Source organism: Peromyscus californicus, unplaced genomic scaffold (genome assembly GCF_007827085.1).
Source record: "Peromyscus californicus insignis strain IS unplaced genomic scaffold, ASM782708v3 Scaffold_20__1_contigs__length_68692818, whole genome shotgun sequence".
NCBI lineage: Eukaryota > Metazoa > Chordata > Mammalia > Rodentia > Cricetidae > Peromyscus > Peromyscus californicus.
The window spans coordinates 49,663,439-49,686,476 of NW_026294503.1; the positions used below are offsets into that span (position 1 = coordinate 49,663,439).

A 23,038-nucleotide genomic window follows, 5' to 3' on the forward strand; every position below is an offset into this window, starting at 1 on the left:
AGGCGTGACTTACCTGCTAAGCCCATGCCTCCTTCCTACCACCTTACAGTTGGAGGTTCCAGTTCACAGGGCTCTCCTGGTTTGGTGTTTCTAGGGTAGGGGCTGATCCTTCCTTACTGTGTTCTCTCAGACCCGTGTCCACTCCTCCACTGCAGTTCCTAACTCCAATGTATATAGTATATTAGGCCCAGTCCCTTGTGACATAAGTCATTTGGCATGCTCCCTATGCGTGAAAGGTGGCTGTAATACTTTCAAGCTGTGATGATTGCAGGTACCTGCTCAGCAGCCCACTGTCACAGGTGCTGGGTGACAGGGACAGTAAGGCACCTGCCAGGATTTTTCCTAAACTCACTAGGTTCCAACTTCTATTCCAGCCATCTTCCCACTACCATAAGGGTTTTTATAGGATTCTTAGAAAAGCTTGGGAAGTTTCAGTCCAAACCCTGCCAGGGTGTATTTTCATGGGAACACAGAACCAAGCCCAAAAGGCATCATGTGATAGCTTTGGAAACACCTACACCTCTGGCCAGCATGGTCACTGTCCCCTCACAGGGTCTTCACAGACCAGCAGCCAGCAGGACAGCCAGTGCATGGGGTGGCCTGTCAACCCCAGCGGGAACCATTCAGAACAGTGTCTGTGGCAAAGCTTCCCTGACTTGCTGTAGTGTCTGTATTAACCTGAAACGTGTATTAAAAGAAACAGGTATGGGCCAGGGTCACTTCTAAGAAAACTCATTTTCAGTGTCTCTAAAAGGCAAAGCAATGTCTCAAAGAACCCTGAAATCATAAAGCAAAGTCAACAGCTTTCACAAAGCCTGCCTTGAGAGGCTTTCTGTTGGGTGAGCACGGGTGTCCATGGGCAAGCCACTTGCAATCCGTACACTAACTCATTCAATGTACTCATGTCTTCATTGAAATGTTTTTTTGTAGAAATCACAAGTTTTGAAGTAACAAAAACAAAAAACAATTTTTGTAGGTATTTTTTGTATTTGTAGTAATTACTCATATAATTTTGAAAGAGGGAAGATTGCTATTTGCATCTAAGTTTCCTGACCTACAAAGTAAGGGGCTGAAGTCAAAAGAAGGTAGAAAGGACTGCACCGAGGGGCACAGTCCAGCTGGTAAGAGTGCGTGCCCAGTGGCACAAAGCCCTGGGTTCCACCCCCACCACAGCGTAAAACCAGGCACAGTGGTGTAAGCCTGTAATCCCAGCACATGGAGGTGGAGGCAGAAGGTTCATTAGTTAGCTCAAGGTCATTCTCTGCTAGACAGCAAGTTTGAAGCCAGCCTGGGCTACATAGACCCTGTCTCAAAAACAGACCAAACACACACACACAATTGCTAGCTCATGGTCTGAAATCACCTTGGAAACAGAAACCTGTAAACACAAACTGTCAGCAGGCCATGGCTCCCTCCCCTTGTGAGGATCTACCTGCTGTAGAACTCAGATCCCCACCCCAGCCATGAGCTGTCAAGTCACTTAGCTTGGCGTGGTGTTGCCAGCAGTGGCCAGTGGAGGCCTGCAGGTTCCTGTCAGTATCTCATCAGTGATGGCCTTTCAGGTACTGCCACTCCTCACCTAGAGGGACAGGGGGCACTCACTCTGGCTACTCCCCCAAAAGGGCCATTGCTGATGCCCCCAAAGGCTACTTCTGTTCAAGCTCAAGATCTTTACCCTTAGTCTTCAGGCCCACCAGGGACACTCCATGCCAGGGACAGCGACTCCTGTGTACGTTCATGTCTCATAGAGCCCTTAGTCCTTTGGGTGTTATATTTAATGTCTCATAGAGCCCTTAGTCCTTTGGGTGTTATATTTCTTAGGGAGGCTACATCCAGGGGACAGTCCTGCGTAATGATGCAGAGGTGAGAGAGAGCCTGAACAGAGAAGTCGTGTGCTATCAAGATACTTGGATTGTGAAGCTAACCTGAAAATGAACCGGACCTAAATCATCAAACTCAATACATCCAGAGTTTTGGCCAAAAACTTCTGACTACTTATGACACTGTCAAAAAAAAATTTTTTATAATTATTAGACTAGACAAACTACATAGGGGCTGGGATGTCTTTTAATGAAAACGGTTTTTGTTTGTTTGTTTGAGACAGGGTCTCATTATGTAGCCCTGGCTGTCCTGAATTCACTATGTAGAGCAGGCTGGCCTCGAACTCATGGAGAGCCACCTGCCTCTGCTTCCCAAGTGCTGGGATTAAAGGTGTGCTCCACCACACCTGGCTTATTTTATTTTTTGCCTGTGTTTTAGATCATAATCTTTTGGAGTAGAAATGAGCCTGGGCTGCCTTTGTAGGCCGGGATTCCAGCAAGATCCCAGGAGGTAAGGTGGACACGGCCTTAAGAAACAGAGACGCCCCCTCCAAAGAGCACAAAGCAAACAGTGCTTGCTTCTTAGTGTCCTAAAGACTGACACCAAGGTTTCCTCAAAACACAGCTGCACTCGAATTCCAGCTGCCATGTGTCACTGTGTTGTGTGAGGACAGGCATGTTCCCAGGAAAAGGAAAGATGGTCTCAGAAGCCAGTCTGTCAACCCTAGGATTCTGTCACTTGTCACTCTCAGACTTTGAAACAGGGTCTTGCTATGTAGCCTAGGCTAGCTGGGAACTGTCCTGCCTCAGCCTCAGTACTGAGATTTGCAGACATGTCTGGCCCTCTGATATCAGCTATTTGAAAAAGTAAACGTCAGAATTCTATCCCAGTTCTCAAGAGCCTCAACATGTTTGGAACTCAAAAGTACCCTTTGGAGAAAGGGGAAGGTTGACCGAATATCTGGCTGTGTGCTCAGGGACAGCATGCGGTTCCAACCATAGACTGGGGCTCAGAATAAGCTTGCCTCCTTCCACTGTTCCTCGTGGTTCAGTTTGAAGTTCACTCAGCCTCTCTGGGGTGCTTTCCTTCTCTATAAATGGAATGATGGTACCTAAGCATTGGAAATGGGCCTGTGGATATCAGTTACTTCCATGTGCCACACAGAGCCAAGTAGCATGACACAGACTGTACCTTCCTACAACCTGGGAAGCACTTGTATTCACAGTTATCCCAGCTTAGAGAAGCCAGTCTTGCCCAAGCCCAGCTGAGAGAACATGGCTAAGCTCTGGGAGAGGGAAACTCCCTGAAAAGAGAAGCCATGGAATTGCTACAGTCTAGGACAGCCTCAGTCTTCTGCAGAACACACACCTGGCTGCATTTCCCCCAAGATACCAAGTCCAGAGTGTTCAGACCCCAGAATGGCTAGGGTCCTGAAGTGGCAGGCTGCTATGACCTCCCTAGAAACAAATGTGGGACAGCAGTCACCCCCCTGCAGGAGAAATGGAAACCCTAGACTGCACGGCCACACCCATAGGCCTGAGGTACTCTGGCATTCTGGGGCAGGATGTGAGTCTGCTTCAGTGGTTAGACTACAGCATGGACCCAGGCTCCAGCAGATCAGTGTCTAAACTTACCCACTACTTGTCCCTTTGGAAGGAGTTATTTCAGAGCAGGCAGGAGAGGCGAGCTTCCTGGCCACCTAACACCCACTCCTAAGACCCAGCCTGAGCTATGCAGAATAACAGGTGGTCTCAAGCCCTGACCCAGCCATGCACTTGAACCCTGGAGACTTCAGTGAGGTAGGTGGTATCAGCCCCATTTTACAGGTGGGCAAACTGAGGCAGAAAGAAATGCAATAGCTCGCTTTTAATAACAACATACAAAATCTAGAGAAAGCCCCAAAGTAGTCCCCACTCCCAAAGACCAAGGATTGGAGCCGTGCTCCTGTTCCTGCTCTACAGCCCAGAGGGGCCGAGCTCTACATACACTGCTGATTTCTCCAGAATCTGGGACACTAAACCCAGCGGCAAAAGGAGGCCTAGCTTCCAGTTTATTCGAGTTGGGTAGAGGAGGCCTCAGCTAGAGCACACTGCCAGGGTGAGCCTTGGGCTGGTGACCCATGGCCACTTGCACTCACCGAGGACAACATGGGCTCATGAGCAGCCCAGTCTGCTCCTCTCTGCCTAGGAAGCCAGGCTGAGGACAAGACCAGCATGCTGACCAAAAGCATGGAGGCAGAGGGGACAGCACCAGCCTTGCTCTGAGCTCTGGCCCCAGGGTGATTCTGCCTAAAAACCTTCCTGGGAGGCTTCCAACCCCGGTCCCCATCAGACATCCCTCAGCAGAAGTTCCCTCCCGCATTCCTTCAGAACCAAATTCTGCGTCCCTCCAGCCGAGATTGACGCAGGACATCTCGGGGTCGGAGGTGTGTGTGTTGGCGGTGTTCTTTGGATGGAAGCAAAGGCCATTCTGGGGGATCGGGGCCTGTCTGCCCAGCTGGAGGTTGAGACCCATTCTGAGCTAGGCATAGGGCGAGGTATTCCCAGCCGACAAGCAGCTCGTGTCCTGTGACTCCCAGCTGGAACCCACGGCGACAGATAATGACTACAAGGAGGACAAGTTGGGACCGACTGGCGAGCTGAAGTCCGTCGGGACTGCATTACAAAATCTTCAACTGGCTTTGTGTAGGATGTGTGGACAGTGGCCTGGCACAGAGCCCCGGCAGGGGGATGGAGTCGAGGTCGGGAGGTCTAAGAACATTCTGGAAGCTGGCAGCCCCCTCACGCTCTCTGACCTCTTAGTGTCTCTGGCCCTCTTTGGGAGCAGAAGGCTCTCCAGAGACGGGCTGAGGGGGCCGAGCGCGGGACAGGGTGGGAGCAGAGCCAGCGAGGGAGGAGGCACTTCAGTTTGGGCTGGTGTTCATGGAGTCGGCCCTGGCCCCAGGAGTCGAGTGGCCCTGCCTGGCTGCAGCTCCGGCGCTGGCTTGTCACAGAAGACCCCGTGGCGGTGACAGGTAGGCACTTGGCAGCATTCCCAGGGCCAGGCAGGGCCAGGGCTCTGTGCAGGCTCCACACACACTAGGTCATCAAGATGGGTTTCTGCCGTACTTCCAGGATGTCTAGGGTGACAGGAGGGAGCAGGTGGGGTGAGGACACTCTTGGGAGGGAGCCACAGCTGCCATGTACACCCACCATTTCTGATCAGGCCTCACAGGCTACAGACGCCATCATCACCCTGCCCTCCCACACCAGCAATGGATAAGTGTAGATGCAGAGGCCAAGAGGAATAAGACCCCCACAGAGACTCTGCGGCTAACACCCACCTGCCACCACTCAGAGAAGGGCCAGTGAGGACATCAGGGACACAGGTGGAGGGAAGCCGCTGGCTATGGAAACTACAGCCCACTGAAGGGCTGTACTGAAGGGCTCTGCCTTCATGTACCTGTTAAGATCCGATGCAGTGGCAAGGTGACGTAGGTCAAGTGTGCATAGAGAAGGAAGTTTCCATCAGCTCGGTTCAGCTTCAGCCAGGACCCAACCAGGGACCGTCCCGTGCCGGACAGGGATCGAGACCGCAGGTTGGTGGCATTATGCAGGTCGGCTGCAGGGGAGAAGAGCAGGTCAGTGTCCCAGTATGGGTCAGGGAGCATGGGAGAGGGGCAACAAGACACCTGCTCCTCTAGACTGATGCCACTCACAAGTGCTCCCCACCAGTGTCCACACCCCCAAAGCCCTGCTTCTAGGCCCTCGCACTGTCCTGTCTGCCAGGGCCCCCCCTCTCCCTGGGCCTGGTCCAGAAAGTACTCAGGGTTCACCCCAGTGAAGCTTCTCTCCTCCAACCACTCAACACAGTATGAAACTGGCATGGTACCAGCTTGTGAGGGATGGTTAGGGATGCTGGCATTCCCACAGAAACTCCCAACCCAGGGGGGTCTGTTCCCTGAACCCCACTTCCCACAAGAAGGACCACTGGGGAGGGGGTTGTGTACACAGAGCAGATGAGTGGGTAGGACCAAGGGCTCCAGGGACCTCTGGGCAGACACCAGAAGGTCATTGGTGGGGCCACAGGGAAGGATCTGTGAGTCAGGGTGACTCTCGGGAGACCAGGAGACAGAGGTAACAGAGAAACCCTGAGGTTCTCCCAGGACAAAAGGTTCTAGAATGAGGAAAGCTGGCCTGGGAAGCAGAAGAGGAAGAGCAAGACAGCCCGTGATGTGCACCGAGGTCCGCAGAAAGCTCCAGAGCCTCTGGATATGAGGTGGGCGGACAGTGTGAAAACAGGGCTCATGGAGGCAGAGCGCATGAATGCATGGATGAGCGAACGCAAGAATGAGTGGCCACATGCACAAATGACCGCAAAGATGAGTGATCGCAAGCCAGAGCAGGGGCCGTCAGTCTGCAGGACGAAGGTGAGGCCCATCACCTCCACTGTCGTCCTCTCGGAAGAACTCCTCACTGTCGTTGGCTGAGTGGGACTTCTTCATCTCTGCAATGCGGTTCCGTGGCACCTTCCTCTTGAGGGATGGGGAGAAGAAGGCGGGCCGGTTGTTTCGCTCCGGGGTGGGCGGGGTGCTAAAGGAGGTCACCTGGGAACAAGGAGTCCAAGTCACAAGTGTAGCAGGAGGCCCCAAAGCCACTCAGATCAAAGCCAGCCCAAGCAGGGGCTGTAGTTATAGCTGCTGACCCTGGCCTGAGGGCCACCTGTCCTGGAGGAGGGGCACTGGGCACTGGGGGCTTGCCACACACACAGCAGCCAGTCCTGCCTACGGAGGGAGCAGGCTGCCAGCGGAACTGACAGAAGGGCCTCCCTTACACATTTCCACACAAAGGAGGGGCTGTCAAATGCCAGGTGACAGGCTGCGGGGCGTGGTGGGAACACTACCATGTCATTCCGACCATGTCCCAACACAGCAGTTCATGATGCCCGTCACATACCAGCAGACAAGGCACACAAACGGCCACCTTGACCTGCCTAAAGCCACTGGGACGACCCCCCAGGTCACCCCTGGGGTCCTTCCCTCTTACACTTAGCCCCTCTCACAAGTGCTCAGGCTCAGCAACTCTCTGCCCGTCTCTCCTCTCCTCCCTTCCAGCACATTCGGTCCCAGCCACCAACATTCTCCACACTCACTTGGGGGTGAGGTGGGCACAGACAGGCACAAGACATAGATCCCCTGCCCTCAAGGAGCTCACAGTCTGCTGGGGGTGACAGACTCAAGTGACAACCACAGACTGCATGCCGGTTGCTGAGACAGAGAAAGGGAAGCACAGGACATGGAAGGGACAGACAGCCTGTGAAATCAAAGTAGGCTTCCTGGAGGAGGTGCCGCTTGAGCTGGGTCTTGAAGGACGAGTAGGAGTTCGCCAGGTGAAGAAGGGGGGGAAGGGCGTTCCAGGCATAGGGAACTTGGCCCATCCCCTCCCTCCTCCCCACGCAAACAAGATTCGGGAGCAGCAAGATGAGCTGAGACCGAGACTTCGGGGCCCCATCGGCCTCCTCGTCATAGCTCCGACATCCACCAAAGTCCCGGCGGCTGCTGGGCTCCAGACGGTCCTCCCTCAAGTCAGGGAAGGTTTTAAAAGATAAAAAAACAAATACCAGAAACCACAATACACACAGTCTGCATTTCTTGTACACTGGTTACGAGTGACCCCTTAGGACAAGAAGACAAGCAACAGTGTGTACATGGGCAGTGGCCCTGAGCCCTGTATGACCTCATGACTCCTCCCCAGGGCGCCACATCTCCCTGCTATGAAGGGCACGGCTAAGGGCCAGCTCATTCCCTCATGGCCACTCCCACTTGGCAGGTGGGACAACTGAGGCTTAGGTGGTCTCCTGAGTCATCTGTGGGCACTCAGCGAACAGTGCCCAGCGTTGCCCAGCTGGGGGGTCACCTCTGCACATCTGTGCACACACACCTTTCAGTGTCCAAGTGCAACACAGAACTGGGCAGAAGCAGGCTGTCACCCGGGAGCTCAGAATCCAAGACACCTCCATTCCAAAACACAAGAGGGCCCCTGCCTGAGGTGTTCAACCCTTTACAAAACTCACGGCATTTCTTGGTTTTGTTTGGCTTATAAAACACACTAAGTATAGAAGATTCCAAAAGAGAAAGAGGCGCCCAGGAACTAACCCCAGCAGCAGCTGGTCAGGCATTGTCCACTCGAGAGTCACCTCTCAGCTGCGGACAGTAACCACCGTGGCTGCCACTTGGGACACTTCACAGGGCCAAGCCCCATGCAAGGCATGAGCCGTGAGCGGTGCCCCTGGAGACCCCACACCTCGGGAAGTAGGTTCACACCTCACTACAGAAGCTTAGGGAAGAAGGGACTCGGCCAAGGTCACATGAGCAGCGGATCCTAGAACTCGGCCCACCGGGGCTCTTGGACAAGGGCTGACTGATGCACCCACTGCTCTGAGTGACATCTGAACACTGACCCCATGGGCAGAGCCTTCCTCGAGCCTGAGCCTGGGGTCTCTACATGGCCACTGACATCAGCTCCCCGCTAAGGACTGAGAGAGAGAACTCAACGGAAGCAAGGCTTGAAGCCCTATGCTGAGCCCTCAGAGCTGCGGCAGGGGCAGCCTAGACAGAATCCTGCCTGCCGGGGGATCCTGCTAACAGACAGACTACCTAAACAAATGGCCAGGCCCAGAGCCAGCCTTGTGTTTGCTGGGTGTCCTCGTGGAACAACCCAGGGTTCAGTCCTTCCTCCTCCTATTGGCTCACTGCGGAACGGCTATGTGGCCGCAGCTGCCCAGCAGGTCCACAGGGACAGGGACCAGGCCCAGCTCCTAGTGGATTTCCTCTGTTCTTGGCCCTGGGAACTGCCTCAGGGCAGAGCAGCTCAGGGAAGCAGCAGAATCAGCCTGAGCCTGGGTATGAACCTGCAGGGTGACCTCAAGCAAGGCACCTCCCCTCTCAGAGCCTCGGATTCCTCATCAGCCGTGGAGGTCAGCTGGTGACATCTCCCTCACCTGGGGGCTGTGGAGTGAGGAAGTAAATGGAGGGACAGGAAGTCCCTCCCCCTGCTGTGTAGCCCTTACCCGCTCATGCATGGGCGATGCTGGGTTTGAGTCTTCTTCGGTCCCACAGGGGGACGTGTCCCCAGTAGACACACGGCTGACTGCCATCTCAGCGTGGCCCTTGCCCTGAGGCCCCTTCATGCGCACAAACTCCATGTTGTTGTACTTGTAGAAGCCAAATGACATCTTCTGGGCCATGCGAGCCGCCACACTCACCTGTGGTAGGTGGGACAGGACCCCGTCAGCACCGAGTGGAGAGCGGTTCCACAGGCCCTCTCTCTCCAGACACAGCGGCCAGTATTCCCATCTCTGAGTCATCCTGAGGGAGGCTGAGCCACGGGGAAGCCGGTCTAGTATGGCGTGTGTTCCAGATCCCTGGCCAAGGCTGTTCTCACTGCCCTGAACACCCACACTATTGGCCAGGGCCTTAACCCTCAGGCCAGACAGCATCAGCTACAGGAGAGTGGCCTGTTCATCCGGACTTCTTCCACTGCTGTATTAGTCAGGGTTAATTTTGGAAGTGTCCCCAGTACTGGGCTAAGTACTCCTTACCAGCAGTAAGGGAGAGGCGGTATGGCACTGGCTGGTGCCCTCATGTGGGGTGGTCTCAGCAATGCAGGCTGGGGGGCGGGGGGGCCGTGAGGAGCCAAGGGCCTGGACGCATACCCCTAGGCAGCCCTGCACTCACGCGGTTGTCGTACACCTTCTTGAGCGCCTCGTAGCGGATGGAGCCCTGAAAGATGACGCCCTGGAACGTGTTGGTTTTGTCACTGGCCACCAGCTCGACGCAGACCATCTCTCCTTCCCCTACGGTCATGTCACTGAAAACCTGAGGGTGAGGGGGGAGAGATGGAGGTGACAAACCTCGGCGCCGCCTCGGTGCCACCACCCACACCAGGCCCCGACTGGGCTGAGGCAGAAGGAGCAAGATTTGAGGTCAGCCTGGGGTACAGACAATGTGTCTCAAGACAGAGAAGTGGGGGAAGGAAAAGAGGAGGGGGAGAATCGGGGAGGAGAAGGGGGTCCCATTTCACAGACGAGGACCTGCCCACAGGCACCCGTGTCCACCATCCCCCTCCTCCAATCCTCAGGGTAGGAACAGCCTCCCTAAGGGGCAGGGCTGTGCAACAGCAGGGTGGCTGGGACTGGAGGAAGACACCCCACGCCGAGCTGAGCCACCAGCAAGACCCTCATCTGACTTCCTAATACTGAGTTCAAGTTACAAGGACTATGGGGACCCTTGGGGACCTCCTTCGTCACAGCCTGGTCCAGCCCACCTTACCCTGAGCTTGGCTGCCCAAGCTAATGTGATTGTGACTGCCTTCCTGGGATAACACCACCTGGACACGGGCAGTGACCACACCCTGCCACATTCCCGAGCTGCTGTTCCTAATATCTGACACCCAGATGTGAGCTTCGAGGTGAGAGACTCAGGGGCAAACACATGTGCAGCGTGAGCCCATGGAGGCCACATCATCTTCCTGAGCCTCGGGTATTTTCTGACACCATCAGAGCCCACAGGGGCCCTGAAAGCCATGCCCACCTTCATGGAACTTCCAAGAACCATGGCTGTCTCTGGCACACACACACACACACACACACACACACACACACACACACACACACACACTCCATCAGCCTTGGCAGACAAGCAGACCAGGAAGTGGAATGGCAGCCTCCCTCCTCCACTCCTCCTGACTTCAGTGAGTTAATGTGTCCGGAGCACATTTGGCCAATCTTGAACCAAAGGCTTGGCCACAGAACCGAAGGCATGTCCTCTGACGCCCTGGGCAGGGTGGAGGCAGCCATTCACAGAGCGGCAGATGATGGTGCCTTCTGGTCAGGCAGCACTTACTTACTGTCAGCATCTAGGATGCACACTCCCACCCAGAAGTCCTCAGGTCATCGACCCTGACACCTGAGTAGGTCACAAGGTCATGACACTCACTTTATAGATGAATGAACCAAGGCCCGGAGCAGGGAGGATGGACTTGTCTAAGTCCATCACTGTGAGGAGGGGAACCCCAATGGCTGTCACCCAGACCATTCCCTGCTCCTGCTGCCCATGTCTCCCGGGAGGCTTTGCAGATCCTCAGCCTGACACCCCGCCCCACCCCACCCCCAGGAGAAGAGGATGGGGAACGTGTCCAGTGGTGAGCACTCACCTCCTCAAAGCTGTCGATCATGAAGAAGATGTTGGGGTAGCTCATCTTGGACTCTTCTCCTTTGCTGTCCATGGGGTGTTTGCTGGGGGATGCAAACACTTGCTAAAAAGAAAGCAAAGCAGAGGGCTGAGAAGCCAGCCTGGACGCGACAGCCACCTCAGGTACGGCCAGGGATGTTCTCTTCGGGAGTCATGGGGAGGGCTGGGCGCATGCATATGACTGAGACCCCTGGAGTCAACCCCTCACCTCAGGGGAGGGAATGTGAGGAGGGGGAGACATCTTCCTGGACAGCTACTGGGAGGGAGGGAGGGAGGGAGGGAGGGGGGAGGGAGGGAGGGAGGGAGGGAAGGGCTCACCTGAGATTTCTTCCTGTGAATGTGGATGTCGCCTCCATCGGCACGTGTGCACACAGCACAGGTCACCATATAGTCCAGCTAGAAGAGAGCACAGTGTGTGTGTGTGTGGGGGGGGGAATCACCATCCCCCAGACCTATGAGCAGCCATCACCACCCAGCCCATACCTTCTGCAGGATGAGGTTCAGGCAGACACTCTCTTCCCAGTCGATGTCAGGGTCTCCCAGGCCTGGAAGCTTCTTGGAGTCCCTCCGGTACACTTCCACTTCCACCTCAGGCTCAGCCTCAGCCTGTGGTGCAGGACAGAGGGAGACTCTAGGGTCCACTGGGGCCTGCCGCTCCCTGACTGCTGTACCAGGCAGGTGGTAACATACAAAGATCCCACCCCCAGTGCCCACCTCTTCTTCCTTTGCAGCCCCAGTTTTCTAATCTGTACAACAGAAAAAGCATTTCCCTCTCCAAGTTGTGATAATTAAGACATCGTATTTCCCAAGTTCCCAGTGACAGTAACATCTACTGGGCTCGCAGTGGGAAGCAGAGGCTGGTCTCCATGTCGTACAAACTATTAACCTTTTATCTGCAAGAAAGGAGCCATTAATCCCACTGTAAGTGATGAGGATCAAACAGGCTAGAGATCACAGGCCACACGCTCATCAGAGAGAGAAGAGCCCCAGCTACTCCTACTCCAGGCGTAAGTAATCAAAAGCAGATTTGAAAGCAAGCTGTCCCGGTAGGGGTCCTGAGCTCAGGGTCCGAACTAGGCCCAGGAGGGCTCCTACAGGGTCAGTGCCAAGAGACAACAGTCACCTCCTGCTGGACAGCTCTGGGGCGCCCTGCAGGGACACAGGCCTGTGTGCCCAGTGGGGTAGAGCTGGGATCCCCACAGAGATGCCTCAGTGCAATAAGATATGCCATAGGGTGGGACTCCTACCTCCCATGGTCTGTGTGGCCGCGGTAATCACCCAAACTCTGAGTTGGGAGCCTCCACACTGCCTGCCCTGGTCTCACTCCACTGCCCTGCTTGGTTGTGCCATGCTTAGTACTCATCTCGTTTACTCTCCTGCAGGAGAGCCCACACAGGCAGGCACTCACCAACCACTGGCTCAGTGCCCCCGGGCGGCGGGGAAATACCTATGGCACAACTGCACTCCTGTGGTAGGTCAGCAGGACAGTGACACATGGTGTATCACTAAAATGCCCAGACACCCACCCACAGGAGGGCAGGTGGGTGGTATGCACACTCAGCAACAGCACTCGGCAACCAGACTGATACATCACAGCCACCTGTGTCCACAGGCATGCTCCCAAAGAAGGGACTGAGAGGCAGTCAGAGGATACAGTGCAGCTCCACCTTAGCTCGGGATAAATGAACCTCCTAAGTGGCAGAAGTCCAGCTAAGCCCAGGAGGGGAGGGAGCTGCTGGAGCCAAGCCCCCTTGGGCATACTGGTCATGCTGGGTCTCTGGATCTTGAAGGCTGGCGACCCCAGCACTCACACACACAAAAGGCCATTAACCTGGACACCCTTGCATGTACGTCACAATCAAGTAAAGCTACCAGCTGGATGTGGCGGCACCCACCTTTAATCCTAGTACTCAGATCTCTGTGAGTTTGAGACCAGCCTGGTCTATATAGAGTTCCAGGCCAGACAAAGCTACATAGTGAGATCCTGATTCTCACACACACACACACACACACACACACACACACACACACACACACACACACACACACACACAAAAGAAAAGCTACCAAAAGAGAAAACACAAGACTGGACGCTGTGGGACCAGAAAAACACCCTCACTGCTCCTGAGCTCTGGTTTTCCAAGTAGGTTTGGGGTAATCTCTACTCCAGGACCGCTGAGGGTGTCAGTAGGAAGCCACCAGCATAGACAAGGACACAAACAGATGCCAGTGTTCATCAGTGCCAAAGACAAAATGGGCTGAGAACAGGGAGTGTTTCGTCCAGGGGTGGCATAGCAAGACTGCAGAAAATCTAGGGCACACTGGGGGAAGCCGGTCCAGATCCCCAATGTGATCCTGCAGCAGGGTGTGGGGACTCCAGTAACCCAGCCACTCACACTGCAGCTCTGGCTCTGCCCACCCACCCTCCTCAGTTAGGCAAGGAGCCTGGTTGGTTGCCGTGACAACCAGTACCAGCAGGATGGGGAAGGGTGGGAGGTGGTGCAGCGCTTGCCGCAGAACACTCCTAGTGCGCAGGCGCTGGAGTCCACATCTCTGCAGCCCTGGCTTCTGTTTCCTGGTAGGCTGGGGTTCCCGGGTGTACCCCCAGCCTGCCCCTTACAGGCCACACTGCAGGCTGCCAGGCTGGAAAAGATGTCCAGTCTGAGTGGACTTGAGCTTGCCTGACCCTACACCTGGTCCTCCAAACCCTGTACCAGACACCACCCAGTCAGCCCTCCCTGGGACCCAGGCAGAGGTGCAGGAGGCCAGCCACGCACCAAGAGGATGTATGGGGGGAGGGTCCCCACTTCCCAACGCCTATACAGAGCCATCTGAGCAGCAAGGCTACGGTTATTCTCGGTCTCACTCCACTGACATCTGGTGACTCTCCTTTCTCCCTGCACATATCACTCTGAGGCCAGGGTGCTCTGCTGGCACGATGTCACAAATGGTCACACACTAAGTTATAGCACACCCTGGGTCAAATGTGCTTGGAATCCTCGCCTCCCAGGTAGGTACTACCCCCTCCCCGGGTATGTCTTCAGTGGACAGCTGCCCTACAGTCCCGTAGACAGATGTCACCTTTTGTGGCTCCCACTACATGGTGCTGCCCACCCACTGAGGGTCTCCCAAAGACAGTGGGCAGCCTGGGTCATGTCTGTGTTATCAGTGCTGAGGAAAGAGCCATTTCCATGTGGCTCACTGTTACTCAGCACCCCTGTTAGACCCAGGCTGCCTCTGCTGACTTCAACACCCCCTAAATCTTCAATCGTGTCTCAACACAACCCCAGGGACCCTCCAGCTACAGACTTCTCCATCTTGGGCCCAGGGCTGCTTCTCCCAAGGAGTACTCCTGCCTTACTTCTCTTCCACCCAACTGCCATCAACTAATCATCCCAGTTTCCTCTCAACCTGGCCCCTCAACAGTACACACAGGCCTGCCTGCCCTCTCCTCCCCCTGCATCTCAATGACCTCTCCCAGAACCGCCACTAGGGTCCACCTGAAAGACATGAGTCTGTCCTCAGAGAGGACAGGCTGGAGTGGCTGGAGCCAGAGGTGGGGTCCACAGTCTTGCTGCTCCGAGGACCTTCATCCCAAGGTAAACCTTGGGTGGAGACAGCGTCTACTCCCAGAGTGACTGGTGCTGGGTCATCAGCATGCAGAGGCTCCCTAGCACCTGTCCCTTCCTGCCAAGGGCACCTCTGTGGTCACATCACCCCAAACATCCCAGCGTCACATGTATCCAGTGGGAGGCTGGGCCCTTACTATCTGTTCCAAGTCCCAGAGATGTCTGGGTCTGGGCCACAGCCATAGTACTGATCGAGGGGAGAAATCTGGACTTCAATGGCAGTAGGGGGCAGGACTAAGGGGCCCAGGGCTGCCCCCCTACTGAAAAAGTTCCTGCCTCACTGGTGCCACTACCAACAGCTGCCAGAGTCTCACTTTTAGCTCTCCCACAGAGCATCTCCTGCTCCACCCACCTGTCACTCCTGGGCCCTAGTCCAGCCCCAGCATCACCCACATCTCCAGATCCCACCTCCCCTGGCTCTTCTAACTCTCTGGCCAGTGGTTCATGGGCTCCTTGCAGGCCCCCCCACACACACACACCAGCCTGCCAAGAAAGCCACCAAAGGCCTGCTTTGCAGCAAGCACCCAGGGGTGTCCACTCACAGCAAATGCATTCTGTAGAGGTGCAGGCACGTGACAGGAAAGAGCCCCCAACACTCAAGTGGGTGAGCCATAACTAAAACCACAGAGCCTGAGCTGCAGGGAGCTTGGTAGCAGACAAGCTGTTAGTCCCAGACCAGGCCCAAAGCCTGGCCACTGTTTATCCTTAAAGGCAAACAAATTATTCCCACGCCAAACATGTGGGCTGCTTAAACATTCTATAAACCACTAAAAAAATCTGAAAAGACAAGAAAGCATGCAAAGTCTGTCTCACGAACTCCTCCACACTGCCACACTTAGAAGATGAAATGCCCTGGGTGAGTCACTTCTCTCTAAGTCCTGTTTCCTCATCTGTCTATTTGCCCAGCTGCTGGGAGTTCAAAAGACCAACGATAGCCCTGAGTGATCCCTCTAGTTTACAGTAAGGACCAAGTTAGAGAAGGACACAACACCATCACCATCACCACCATCCATCATCACCATCACTACCATCCATCATCACCATCACTACCATCCATCATCACCATCACCACCACCCATCATCACCATCACTACCATCCATCATCACCATCACCACCATCCATCATCACCATCACCACCATCCATCATCACCATCACCACCATCCATCATCACCATCACCACCATCCATCATCACCATCACCACCATCCATCATCACCATCACCACCATCCATCATCACCATCACCACCATCCATCATCACCATCACTACCACCCATCATCACCATCACCACCATCCATCATCACCATCACTACCACCCATCATCACCATCACCACCATCCATCATCACCATCACTACCACCCATCATCACCATCACCACCATCCATCATCACCATCACCACCATCCATCATCACCATCACTACCACCCATCATCACCATCACCACCATCCATCATCACCATCACCACCATCCATCATCACCATCACCACCATCCATCATCACCATCACCACCATCCATCATCACCATCACCACCATCCATCATCACCATCACCACCATCCATCATCACCATCACCACCATCCATCATCACCATCACTACCATCCATCATCACCATCACCACCATCCCACTACCGCCCTGCCCACCCTGAGAAGTGCCCTAGACTTGGGGCTCAAAGCCCTGGACCTCCATTCACTAACTCACTCTAAGAGGATGGCCACATCAGCGGGACCTTGAGCCTCAGTTTCCTCAAAGACACAATCACTGCCTTTTGGAGCCATGGCAAAAACATGGAGAAACCCAGAAGTAAGCCACTGGTAACCGTCTCCTGGGTCCCTCAAATGTGCTGGGTATTCAGTGTGGTTTTCCCTTCAGCCAGCCACACACGAATACTGCAGAGAGGGAAGGAGCCCCTACAGGATGTTCAGGGCACAGGTAGGGGGGGATGGGGAGGTCACCCACCTTCCTCCCATCGACGCTGCTCTCACTGCTCGGGTAGGCTCGCTTCCTTCGCACGTAGAAAAGCATGTCGTCCTGCCTGGGGGCCAGTTTCTCCATAAAGTAGGTGGAAAACATCCATGTCCAGAAGACGATTCGGTCATCCTTGAAGCACCCTACAGGAGGAGGCCAGAGGAGTGAGAAGGGGCCCTCCTGGCCCGGGCTCTGACCTTGGTCAAACCTGGTCCTCCCCACCTGCATTTCTGGTCAGAGAGCTGACCAGGCTGGAATGCTCTGCCCCTTCTCCCTGGGCGCCCCCCACCCCCACCCACGGGTATCAGAGAGGCTGGGGATGCCTCCCCGGAGGCCGAGGACTCCACCCAGCGGCAGGCCTGACAGCCAGGGCTGCAGGGCTGCAGGGCCCCACTGCGGAGCTGACTCCAGCCAGTGAATGATTCAGCGGCTTGTGAGGAAAAGGAAAATCTAGAAGCTGTGAGGACGTCACTGGCAGGCTGGCTAGGCTGCAAGGAGAAAGGCTTTGCTGGGGAAATCTTCACCGCAGACATCCCTAGCCCTCCCCCTCAGGCTGCGGCAATCCCAAGGAGAACCCGACTTAAAGGGACAGCCAGCGCATCTCAGCTGCAGGCAGGCAGGCCCTGGGAGAATGCCAGACTGATTCCCATTATCCCTTCAGCTTTTTTCTATTACAAAGGGTATTTCTGCATGATAAATGTGAAATCATTTCCTGTACAAGATAGAAGAAACCCGCCCTCCCCCCAAGTTTTGGTAAGAAAAATCTGGGTTTCCTCTTCAGCGCTGCCACTTTATTATGTGACAGGGGACAGGTGGCTAAGCTGCTGAGCCACAGGCTCCTTTCGGCTACATGAGGATGAATGGCCAGTGCCTGGCACAGAGCAGGTCAGGAAATTCGGGCTTCCTCTCTCTAGATGGATCAACAAATTGTCACCCTGTGCTACTCAACATGTTAAACCCGAGTTTCTTTCTTTCCCCATTTCCTTTGAACCATGGAGACCCAGCCCTAGTGCCTTACTTCTGGGAAGGTCTACGCTGTATGACACCCTTCACTATCCTCAGAGATAGTCTGTGGCCAGACCAGGGGCTACTGGCAAGTAGAAGATGCCAGCCACATCACAGAACCAGGACTCAAAGGCAGCCCTTCCCCTGCACCCTCTGACAGCAATGTGTGGTCCACCCACTCCTGCAGTGGGAGGGGTCAGCACACCTTGCCAGCCTCAAGTGAAGAGGGGGCAGGCTCACAGGCACAAGGTGGGAACATTCACTGGCATCGGACATTCCTGCCACCCTTTTGCACCAGGCAATGTCCAACGATGCACATACTGCAAGATGAGGCAGAAGCATCTCTGGGCTGACTCAGTCATGTCACAACCAGCAGTTTACAAATGTCAGTCACTGAGGAAAGGACTGCCCTTCCTCGAAAGAGCTCTTCTGCTCTTGAATACAAGTCACCTGTGGGACTAGGGTGCAACTCTGTGATTAAGCCCTAGCTGAGCATGGGCAAGGTCAGAGGTTCCATCCCAGGACCACAAAAGGTCACCTGGCAGTGGCTTCTAGAGCATTCAGGCAATTAACAATATTAACAAAACAATGATAATGACCTTAGCTACAAATTAGTTAGGCAAAGAACTGTGTAGACTGTAAACAGTAAATGCTCACTGTCACTCAATTGTCCCCAGCTCATTTCACAGAAGAGGCTAAAGGATGTGTCCAAGTTTCCAGAGCTGGAGACTGATCTACCTGATGGCCACACGGAGGCCTTGGAAAACCTGTGCTCAACAATTTACTGAAAAGGAGCCAATCCCGGATGCTGGCAGTTCCAGGGCACAAGGAGCAGAAGGTGGGAAAGCCCTGTTCAGTCAGGAAAGGGGCTGGCAGGGGCCAGGAAGGTCCACATGGTCCACATACTCCACCACTGGACAGAGGACTGGGGTTTGGTTCCCAGAAGCCACATGAGACCTCTAACTCCAACTCCAGGGGACCCAACGCCCTCTTCTGGCTTCTGTGGGTACCTGCACTCATGTGCACAACATCCCCCCCACACACACACACACAAACACACACACACAATAATTGAGAATAATAAAACAAATCTTTAAACCTAACCCTCATGATTCTAGGATCCCTGGGCCTCTTTTTCTGTTCCTCTTCCCAGTACGGTCACATTGAATAAATGTTCTTTTTCTATTTTTCATCATTACTCATCCTTTTCTATCATTTCTTTGTGTGCATATATATGGGCACGTATGCATCATGCTGTGGTGTATGTGGAAATTAAAGGATAACTTGTACGAGTCTCTTCTTTTCTTTCACCATGAGGGCTCTCGAGTGGGGGGTGGAGGGGTCAAACTCAGGCCAGCAGACTTCCGCTAAGCCATCTCGCTGCCCTACTTGTCGGTCTAATCGGGAATTCTCCTATCTCAGCTTCTCAAGTGCTGGGATTAGAGATATAAGCCAGCATGCCTAGCCTAAGTGGAATTTTTATTTTATTTTAATTTTTATTTTATTCTATGTGTAAGGATGTTTGACCTGCATGTATGTCTGGGCACCACATGTGTGCCTGGTGTCTAGAGAAGCCAGAGTGAATATCAGATCCCCTGGGACTAAAGCTATGGCCAGTTGTGAGCCACCATGTTGGGTTCTGGGAATTCGGGTCCTCTGCAAGAGCAGCCAGTGCTCTTAACCGCTGAACCCCCTCTCCAGTACCCTGAGTGGTATTTTTAAAGGAGTAAATTTGCCTTCTTCGGATTCTTATAGAGCTGTCATAACCCAGTCCTGCTACGTCCAACCAGAGAATAAAGTGTGCATCCAAAGAGAGGTTAGCACACACATGTTCACAGGGGTTTTTTCTAAGAGCCCCAAAGTGGGAACCAGGAAATCAAGTAGACACAAGAAACCCAGGCGAACTGACCAGTGGCTGACAACTCCCCGTAGTGCTGTGGAGTCATCAGAGTGATCACATTCACAAGTCAGGCTCATAAGACTAAATCCTGTGTGATTGAATTCACAGGGTATTTCAGAAAAAAAAGAGAAAAAATAAAGGCGTAAAAAGCAAAAGCCAGATGTGACGGTGCACACCTGTAACCCAGAACTCCAGAGTTCAAGGTCATCTGCCCTGTAAGAGACCTTACCTCAAAACAGCCACGGAGTGTTTGTCTTAAAAAATAAGTGGTGGGAATTGGGAGAAGGATCAGCAGTTAAAAGCACTGGCTGCTCTTGCAGAGGACCTGGGTTCAGTTCCCAGCCCCCACAGAGTGGCTCACCACCATCTCTGTAACTCCGTTCCAGGGATCCAGCACCCTTTGTGGGGTCTGGTTTCCTTGGGCACCACACACATATGGGTACACTTACTTGGAGGCAGAACACTCATACATGTAAAATAAAAATGTGTAAACCTTAAAAAAGTATAACAAAGCAAAACAAAAAGTAACAAGAATAAACACACTGCGTTCTGTGCTGCTAGCAAGATCAAATGATCCAACAACTTTCAAAAGACGAGGAGGATTCTGCAAATATCACCATTTGCCAAAAATTAGGCAAATCATGGTATATGTACTAAACCAAATGTCTGTTGACTATTTGATTATTAATTAAAGTCCTGGGAACCAAACCAAGGGCCTCGATTGCACTAAGCCACACCCTCGGTCACACTGCCTTGTAAAGGCTGTGAAGGCCACATACAGACTCAGTCCTGAGTAAAAAGGCAAAACTCAGTTGTCCCTCTGACAGCGCCACAAAGCACAGGGGACAGTGGGAACAGCGCTGCCTTTCACAGGTGGCTGGCCAGCCCCCCTTCCTGTCTCTTCTCCACAAACTATCTTTTGCCCTAAATCTATGGCTTGGTGTCACAGGCCTAGAGAGCATGCAGGGGAAGGGAGAGATCCCTCTTCACAGGGAGGGAAAGACAGACACAGAGATGTGTTTCATGTCCAGAAGCTGGGCAGGGCAGATCTGGCATAGAATTTCTAACTCTTGGGGACACAGAGTAATGCAGGCTTTGAAATCCTACAACATGGATCTTGGTCCCAACTGCTTCCCCCCCCCCCCAGACTGCTCCAGTGACTTCACACCTTCCCAGAACCACAGTGAGGTCTGGGGTAGCAGAGCCAGAGCAAAATTCCTTGATAGTCTGTGATACTCCATCACATGGAGCAAGTGAGGAACTTGGAGGTACTGCTCTGCACGCCTCTCTGGCCAGCTGGGATGAAGTCAATGGATCACAGCCCCCCAGCATCCTTTGGTCCTGTGGTACAGTATCTGTGTAGTGAACACACAAGAGGCAACTGAACTCTTTTTGGTCTGCTGTTTCTCCCATAGGTAAGCCCTTCTTCCTTCTCTTCCCCAAGCCTGCCCAGAAGAAATCCCTGGGTGATAAGCCTGGGAACTGCCAGTCTAGCACAGACCTTTCTAGTCTCCTGAACCCTATCTGTTCCTGTCCTCCAGCCCACCCGCTGACAGGGTCTGCAGGTTTACTAACCGTGGGCCCAGTGACCCAGGGAGCCCAAGTCCCACGGCAGCAGACAGCCTGAAGCCCAGCCACTCACTCGGGCAGCACCACGGACAGCTCTCAGCCACTGGGCTCCTCCCTCTCACGCTAGGGTCCTGAGGGGCAGCGACAGTGAGTCAGTTGTCCTTGCTGGGTGGGAAATCAGTGAAAACTGACCCACTGCTCCAGGGGAACTAAAGAGGCAGGCTACAAGTGAGGAACTCTGGCCACACTGTCAGCAAGCAATCGATTGCCTTATGATGACTTCTGTCTAAGGCATTTTATTTAATGTGTAGCTGACTAATATCAGATGCATTCATGCCCAAACATAGACCATAGCCCTGTGAACCTGACCTCTTCGACCTTCAAGGAGATTCTGAGATCTGTCTCTGATGCTGTGGAGACTGGCATTCCGCCAGACAGCTCTGCTGTTTACTGTCTGAGGACTGAAAAAACAAAAGCTGGGTGTCTGTCGCCTTGCTCAGTCTCAGCGGGAGACCTGTTTGTCAGGTGCCGCCGCGGTTTTCACCACTTTGCAGTGTCTACCATTAATCATGACAGCAGTGATGTGGGGACAGCAAGCAACAGACTCTCACAGGAATGACTGGGTAAAAACTGACTCTGGTTGGAGGAGGAAATGGAGGTAATAATAAACTGAGGCTATGAAGGATGGAGCAGGAAACTTGCTTAGGAATTACTAAGTTACACAAGAGTAAAATTTAGCTAAAGGAGCATGCCTCTGCCAGGCAGTTTAGAGAAGACGATCCGGGCTGACCACGCTAATTAAGCCCTGTGCCTCATATGGGGAAGAGCATAATTCTGCCAGGTGGAAGGATGACCCTGGTACCGGCCCAGAAAAAGCAGCCTTGGTCCGTCTCGGAATAAGTATGGCAGTAAGTATTTCTACATTGTAAGTCTTCCCGTTTGTCCCAACAACCAAGCCCTGGAGCTCTGTCTCTGTGGAGCACATGTAACTGCTCAAAGTGTAACTTGGGGCCACGAACTTGGGGCCTGGATTTCATTCAGGGCCGGTTCCCTTTTGTGCATTAGCCAGAACGGGTTGCATGCTATTATTAAAGAGTTTTTCCTTTATTAATCTCTGAGTGCTTGGAGTGATTTCTCACTGGGAAGGCATAAAAATATTATAATGTAATAGCCAGCTCCAAATAGGGTGTGGACCATTCGCCTTTCCTGTCCAGCAATTCCTGATTCTCCTGACCTGACGGGTCCTTGACAGGTGGAGAGGGTGCGCAGTGGGGTGAGCACCAGGCCTGGGCCTCTCTGAACCCTTATGTTCTCTGCTTCTCACCACGCATCACAATGGAGAAGTGCTAGGCTGAGAAGGGTAATGATGGGTGTGCGGCCGGCCACGTTCTGCAGTTTATAAAGCACTGCTGCCTACTACCTTTCAGACCCCCTTGTCCACCTTAGGAGGACAACAGCAGCATAGCGTGAAGGTCAGTCTTTTAAACACACACACACACACACACACACACACACACACACACACACAAAATGGGGAGGGTGAGATAGGGTCTCTCCACACAGCCCTGGCTGTCTTGGAACTCAATATGTAGACCAGGTTGGCCTTGAACTCACAGAGACCCACCTGCCTCTGCCTCCCGAGTGATAGGATTAAAGGCGTGCGTCACCATGCCCATCTCTTTGTATTTTTACTGAGACAGTGTCTTAGGTGGGCCAGGCCGACCCTCACATTGCTATGAATTGAGAATGGGCATGGCCTTGAACTCCCTCTACCTCACAGGTGCGGGCATGACAGGCACAGACCACCACATCAGGTTTATGCAGTGCTGGGAATCAAACTTGGGGCTTCGTGCACACGACATAAACACTACCAACTGAGCCACACTCCCCAGCCCTAAACCTGCCTTTTTTTCCA

At 53.6% G+C, this 23,038-nt stretch overlaps 1 protein-coding gene across 3 annotated transcripts in view; it reads right to left on the minus strand.

Moving 5' to 3' along the window:
* Positions 1–3,668: 3,668 nt before the first annotated feature.
* The window catches only part of Kiaa0930 (KIAA0930 ortholog), a 41,377-nt gene continuing 22,007 nt past the window's right edge, over positions 3,669–23,038 (minus strand). For 2 of the 3 annotated variants that reach the window (XM_052748536.1, XM_052748537.1), the window contains exons 2-10: positions 16,641–16,792; positions 11,534–11,656; positions 11,369–11,446; positions 11,013–11,114; positions 9,536–9,676; positions 8,869–9,063; positions 6,244–6,406; positions 5,263–5,421; positions 3,669–4,939 (exon numbers count right to left, since the gene is read on the minus strand). In XM_052748536.1, the coding sequence (XP_052604496.1) occupies positions 4,899–4,939; positions 5,263–5,421; positions 6,244–6,406; positions 8,869–9,063; positions 9,536–9,676; positions 11,013–11,114; positions 11,369–11,446; positions 11,534–11,656; positions 16,641–16,792 (1,154 nt within the window). In that variant the 3' untranslated portion in view covers positions 3,669–4,898. Of the gene's footprint in view, positions 4,940–5,262; positions 5,422–6,243; positions 6,407–8,868; positions 9,064–9,535; positions 9,677–11,012; positions 11,115–11,368; positions 11,447–11,533; positions 11,657–16,640; positions 16,927–23,038 lie in introns of those variants that run through there. The other variant, XM_052748538.1, reaches the window with a different exon arrangement.